The sequence below is a fragment of the Spinacia oleracea genome, chromosome 2 (genome assembly GCF_020520425.1).
Source record: "Spinacia oleracea cultivar Varoflay chromosome 2, BTI_SOV_V1, whole genome shotgun sequence".
Classification (NCBI taxonomy): domain Eukaryota; kingdom Viridiplantae; phylum Streptophyta; class Magnoliopsida; order Caryophyllales; family Amaranthaceae; genus Spinacia; species Spinacia oleracea.
Window position 1 is genome coordinate 38195538 of NC_079488.1, and position 6444 is coordinate 38201981.

General features: G+C 37.2%; 1 protein-coding gene across 1 annotated transcript; it reads right to left on the reverse strand.

Annotated features, from left to right (window-relative positions):
- Positions 1-1060: 1060 nt before the first annotated feature.
- Positions 1061-3187, reverse strand: LOC110790938 (probably inactive leucine-rich repeat receptor-like protein kinase At3g28040). Its single transcript, XM_056836715.1, has 2 exons — positions 2186-3187; positions 1061-1396 (listed from the first exon to the last, which is right to left on the reverse strand). Exons 1-2 carry the CDS (start codon positions 2338-2340, stop codon positions 1303-1305), a joined length of 249 nt encoding a protein of 82 aa, XP_056692693.1. The 5' UTR covers positions 2341-3187; the 3' UTR covers positions 1061-1302.
- Positions 3188-6444: the final 3257 nt, after the last annotated feature.

Here is a 6444-nt window from a genome sequence, read left to right on the forward strand (position 1 = left end):
AAGTGTTAAGAGGTTGAAGTTGAATTAAGAAACTAATTGCAAGTGGACAGCGGGTTACTTATTTATTGTAAGAAATTGATAGTGGTTGAATTATTCATTGTTGGAAAAAGATGGTGCGAGTAAGGGTACGAACCATGAAAGAGATAGAAAGATTAATATAATAGGGAGTGAGGACCAATATGTTCTCCCTTAACCCTTACTACTATGTACGTATATTTTTTTATATTATATGAAATAATTACAAATATTTAAATGTTTAATCTTGTATTGAGAAAATTTATTCCTTCCAATAGACAAATAATTTTTATATCAATAATTAATCTTTATTTAATGCTAGATAACATTGCTATTATTATTTAGAGAATGCAATAATTTTCTTCTCTCTTTCCGTTTAAATCCGTTCCTTAAAAATTTTCCCACTTTTTTCTTTATTTCTTCTTTTGTAAAGGTTTATCCCCATTATACCCATATTACTTCACTAATTAAGGATAACATCTAGTATTACTAATAAAAAAATATGGGCAGACAGGCAAAGATAAGGTTACTATATACTCCCTTCGTCTCTTAATACTCGAACTATTGTGACTGGATATGTCTGTCAATACACAACATTGACCACCAATTTCTTTAACTACATATATAATAAGATGAAGCCAACAATATATTCTATACTTGTTTTCATATACTAGAAATAAAAAAAGGGGTTAAAGTGAATTATGTGAATAGTGCAAAAAGTAAAGCTGGGTCGAGTATTAAGGGACGGGGGGAGTGTATTTATGGTGTGTTCTATTCAATTTAAAAGACCCAAACTTATATAAATTTATTTTATCTGAACTTATCTGAATTTATCTTATCTGAACTTATCTTAATTTATCTTATCTGAACTCATCTGTCTATGATTCTTTTTCCTCAGATGAAACAGCAGGCATCCGAAGAATCTATAAAAAAGAAATGGTTATAGTGCAAAGTACTATTGTGCACTTACGTCACTTGCTCGCGCGCAACCTCGCCCCTTTATGTTATGGAAGAATTGAGCTTATTGTTGGGCTGGGGCATTCAATAAGCTCAAACCATTCATGCTCACTTTAATATATCAAAATATGTAAGCTAGTATGTATCAATTTTGATAATTTCTTAAGACCTTAGAGCTAATTCAAGTGGATATGCATGAATTGATGCTTTTCAAACATAGAAGGGATACCAGTGATGAAAAAGACACAGAAACAATTTCTAACGTCTACACAACTTCCTCAATTTTTTCTTTTATTTAAGACTCTTAATAGACAAACAGCCATATTATGTTCACGTTGGTAAGGATGCGCTCAAGCCTCTAGATATCCTTTGTCCACCCTTTTCCATGCAGTTTTTGGCAGTCTTGGTATAGCTCTTTCCATACCTGTAAAATAAAATGAAATAAAGCAGAATCCAAAAGAGCATACAAGCAATTATTCATTATTTACTTGTTCAAGTGTAGTTTACATCATTTTGGGACTAAGGTTGTTGTTGTTGTTGTTGTTGTTGTTGTTGTTGTTGTTGTTCACTACACTTCCATTGTTTCACACAGGTAATTAGGGATTCTAAATAGTGTTCTCACCTCGAGTCCTTCCTGATCTGATGGAGTGCCACGTTTTTTTGATATCCATCAGCATTTGTCCAGCCTAGTTGTGGCTTCTTTATATTATTTGATGGAGAGTAAGTCTACTAAGTGATGGTTGTCTTTATATTATTTCTTTATATTATCGGCATTACTAATTTTTTTCCTCTTTGTGGAAGGGAAGGATGCCAGCCACAATGACTCCGGAGTCCTTGAGTCAGTTCCTGTGAGTTTACTTATCATCTTTCCCAGGACTTAATGTGGCTTCCTAAGTTGTTTCACTTAGTTCATTCCTCTCTTGCTGGATTACAGTCTGACGGTTTATCCCATCTTACCCAGCTACTTCTCTAAAGAGTGTTCTCACTCTCAGTACCCTACATATCCGACTAAAAAATTGATAGAAAAAGTAGACTGCCGAGGCAGATAGCAACGACAATACACGGGATACATGCTAAAGCAGGCCGAATTACAGAGTTGTATATATTATTGATGATAATGCAACCAGGATTTACAGCAACCAAGAACGGTTAATAGCATAGGTTATTAATTAATAAAAATCTTGAAGTCGTTAGATGAAATGAGAGCACTTACAGTACTGAGAGTGAAGAACAATGCTCAAGAGAAGGAGGTATGATCCCCTTAATGAAGTTGTTTTCCAGTATCAACTCCTGTAGAGAAGTAGCTTTTCTAATTTCAGCAGGGATGCTCCCAATCAACTTGCTTTCTCTTAAATCAAGAACATTCATCACCCTTAATTCCCCAACATTACTTGGAATAGAGCCTGTCAAAGTGTTCTCAGACAAAGCCAAGAACTCCAAGCTGCTGAACTTACCAATTGGTGATGGAATTTCCCCGGTCAACACAGAAAACAAATTTCAGCAATGAAATTCTACCTCATATTAAGATACCCTGTAAAACTCAATTTCAGTAATGAAACCGGCAGATTCCTAGAAAACAAATTCCCATCCATCATTCAACAAATTATAAGACAGACCAAGTGACGTTAACCCTTGCAAACCCTTAATCCTAGCAGGAAAAGACCCAGAAAACTGATTAGCAGACAAGTTAAGCACACAAATTCCAACACATGTGCTCAAACTATCAGGGATCTGCCTTGAAAAATTGTTATTAGCTAAATTAACATTTTGGAGTGTTGGCGAAACTTTAAAAGCCCGCTTTAGGCAAACAAAGACGGCGAACAAAGAAAATACAACGCGCTAAGATATAAATGAATCATAGATCGCACCATTAAACAAAAGAAAATGATCGATTGGAGTAAACAACAATTCAATCCGATTGATAAAAACAAGTAACAAAAAAATTAGTAAATCAAACCGATCAACGAAATTTTAATCAAAATGCGGAAAATAGAAGTAAGAATTAAGAATAATTAGAACAAAAAACTACATGAGATTTGAAGGGGATCGAAGAGAAAGAAAGTGACTGATCGAGAGTAGTCAGTCACCATACTAATTAAGCGCTTGAGAGACAGGGAAATCCTCCAATAATGGATGCTTTGAAACCCTAGGATAGAGAAAATGAGAAGAGATGGAGACGCGGGAAGTCAGTCAACAACGCACGAATGAAATTTTCAGTCTCTCGCCTTTCAATAGTTAGAGCAACTCCAATGGTTGGAAAATAGACCTGCTCACGAATAAAAAGAATATATGAGCAGGTAGCCCACCGTTGTTGCAATAATGACATCAGCAACTACTAAAACATTGTAGCTATTTTGGGCAGGTAGCTCAAAAAATAAAAGGGGAAATATATGAATTAAATATTATAGGAGCTACAAGAGATTGTAGCCCACCAATGTGAAAGTTTATAGCTTAAATTAATTGCAGCTAGAAATATGATGTGGCTAATTTAGCTACATCACCTTGTAGCCCACCATTGGAGTTGCTCTTAGTGGCACTTAAACCAAATATTTTCACGAGAGAAGGGGATATTTTCAGTGGCGCTTAAACCAATTTTTTCATTTTTAGTTTTAGAAATGAAAAACTCGTAAGATAAGTGGGGTGAGATAAATAAGTGAGCGTTCGATTTTGAAATCGAAATCAGTTAGGAATGAATTGAAAGTTCGTCCTTTTGAGTTATCTAAACTATGATACTCCATATAAAAAGTATTATATTGTATTTTATTTAACCGGAAAATAAATATAACTTGTTTGAACAAATGAATCTTATTCGATATCACATATGAAGTACTTTATGAAGGAAATAATGCCCTTGGTCCAAGTATGCATTCAATGTTAAGTCTAATAAATGCGGTTCAGTATTAATTAACAAGTTAATAATTCAGTGAGATCAAGTGAGCTGAATGCCTAGCTAAAGGCCGCTTCAGTTCAAGTGGAATTAATGATATTAATCCATAGCTTACTCTTGACTGAACCCGTAGGGTCACACAAATAGTACGTAAACGGATAAAGTATTTAATGGCATTAAATACTCCATCTATGGATATTCGGAATCGACGGATCTTGGTTTCAGTGGGAGCTGAGATCGTCACAGGCAAGAAATGAATACTCCGGAAACGATGATATTGCCGGAAACGGAAATATGGATCGTATCGGAAATATAAATATTATCCAAGTCGTAGATGTTGCCGGAAACGGAAACATGGTACGTATCGGAAAATATTATTGGAAATGGAAATATTGCCGGAATCGGAAATATTGCCGGAAACGGAAATATTGTCAGAATCGGAAATATTATCGAAATCGGAAAATAATTCCGCAAACGGAAATATTAAATATTTGTTCGAAACGGAAATTAATTCCGTAATCGGAAATATTAAATATTGTTCATATCGGAAATGAATTCCGGAACCGGGAATTTAATCGGAAGCGTATCGTACGAATTAGCATCGGACGAGGCCTGCCAGACGAAGGCCCAGCACGAAGCCGGGCCATCGCCCAGCAAGCCAAGCGCAACAACCACACGCCAAGCATACGACCAGGCCCAGCGCAAAAGCCAGGCCCAGCCGAAGCTTGGGCGCGCGCTCGGACAAGGCTGCGACAGTGGGCATTGCGCTGTGCGCTCGGCGTGGGCCGCAAGGCCTGCGTGCGGGCGTGCGGTGCTTGTGCGCCACTCGTGTGTGTTACTCGGAATCCTAAGGCTACCGGGATTCGTAATATGATTAAATCTAATCCTAATAGATAAAGTTTGTTTAATTAGAGTCCTAGTAGGATTATAATTAAATAGATTTGTATTCTAATAGGATTATAATTCATTTCCATAAACTCTATAAATAAGTGCCTAGGGTCACATATTTACATCGAGCATTCAAGTATTCAAAGTGAGTTTTTGAGAGAAAAATTCAGTCACACATTTGCCTATAAAGTGCCGAAAATAATAGTACCTTAAGGGCGATCCTAGTTGGTCAATCTTAAGGCAGATCCGGACGTGCTGTGGACTATCTACGGAGGGACGACACTTGGAGTCCTAAAGACTTGTTCTTGTTCGGTTCGGGCGCAGCTAGGGAAGGCACGCAACAAAGAGTATGCATCTAAACTATGCTAAATGATTATGTGTAAATAATATGTTTTCCTGGCTTTATGGTTTTTCCGCATGATTTATGAATTGTCATATGTATCATAACCTAACAGTGGTATCACGAGCCTCTTATTATTTTCATAATCTAAATTGCATGAACATGGTTAAATATTACAAATTTGCAAGAATTAAAAGGGGTGATTAATTTTCGTAATTGTTAATTAATTGCAAATTGCGTTTATTTAATTATACGTACGCAGTTTTTCGGCAGTTTCTTCGTTACTCATCCAAATCGAGTGATTTTTGTGTCAATTCCGCATGTAAAAAGCATTCTAAAATTTTGACAAAAATAGTTTTTTTTTCTGCCGAACCCAGAATTCTCAAATTCGAAGCCTAAATATGACTTTTCGGAGGTTTTAGTTTTTCGAATGCAAAATTTCGTAAATTTAAGATGTTAAATTAAATATTTGCGATTCTTGTTGATAAATCTTGAATTTTTGATTGACCTACTGTATATGTTTAACAAGTTTGAATGCCTAGCCTTGTTAATTATGCAATCTAATTTGTAATTATGATTAATTTGTTGAAAATTAGAATAATTTAGAATTAATTTGATTTTCATAATTAATTATAATTTAATTAGATACCTATTATTAAAAACCACCATAAAAATTGTAAATTTATGATAAATTTTAAATTTTTATGACCTAGGCTTGAATCCATGTTAATCGGAAATCAATTGAATAATAAATTTTCGATTTTTCTCCCTAAAATTATAAAATTAATATTATTTATTAATTTGTCATTAATTTTAAATATAAATTTTTAAATTTTATGCAATTCGCTCATATAACTTGCACGCACAAAGCAATGGACGCTACGTGTTACCCTTAAGGGGTGTTGTATAGTGCGGGCATGTGACGACGAGCAAGGGAGCTCGTCGCCCATGCGGCACGAATGCAATGAGCAAGGCCATGGTGCACGAGCACAAGGCAGCAGCCCTGCCTTGTGTCGTGGGCTGTGAGCAATGGACGAATGGGCGAGGGCGAAAGCAAGGCAAAGCAGTCGCGTGTGGGCAGCAAGCGAGCTGCGCCACAGCGCGCAGCGAGCGCTGGCCCGCATAAAGCGAGCGCTGGCAAGCGCGCGCAGCGAGCGCTGGCTCGCACAAAGCGAGCGCTGGCCCGCATAAAGCGAGCGCTGGCGAGCGCGCGCAGCGAGCGCTGGCTCGCATGAAGCGAGCGCTGGCGAGCGAACGCAGCGAGCGATGGCTCGCGTGCATCGAGCGCTGGCGCGCGCGCAGCGAGCACCAGCTCGCGTGATGCTTTGCGAAGGAGAGCAGCAGCAGCGATGCGACG

Excerpts from the sequence above, each read along its gene's own strand:
- LOC110790938 (XM_056836715.1), bottom strand. The coding sequence starts at position 2,340 with ATGAATGTTCTTGATTTAAGAGAAAGCAAGTTGATTGGGAGCATCCCT. Across the intron at positions 1,397-2,185 it reads TGTTCTTCACTCTCAGTACT|GTATGGAAAGAGCTATACCA; the intron begins GTAAGTGCTCTC and ends TTTATTTTACAG.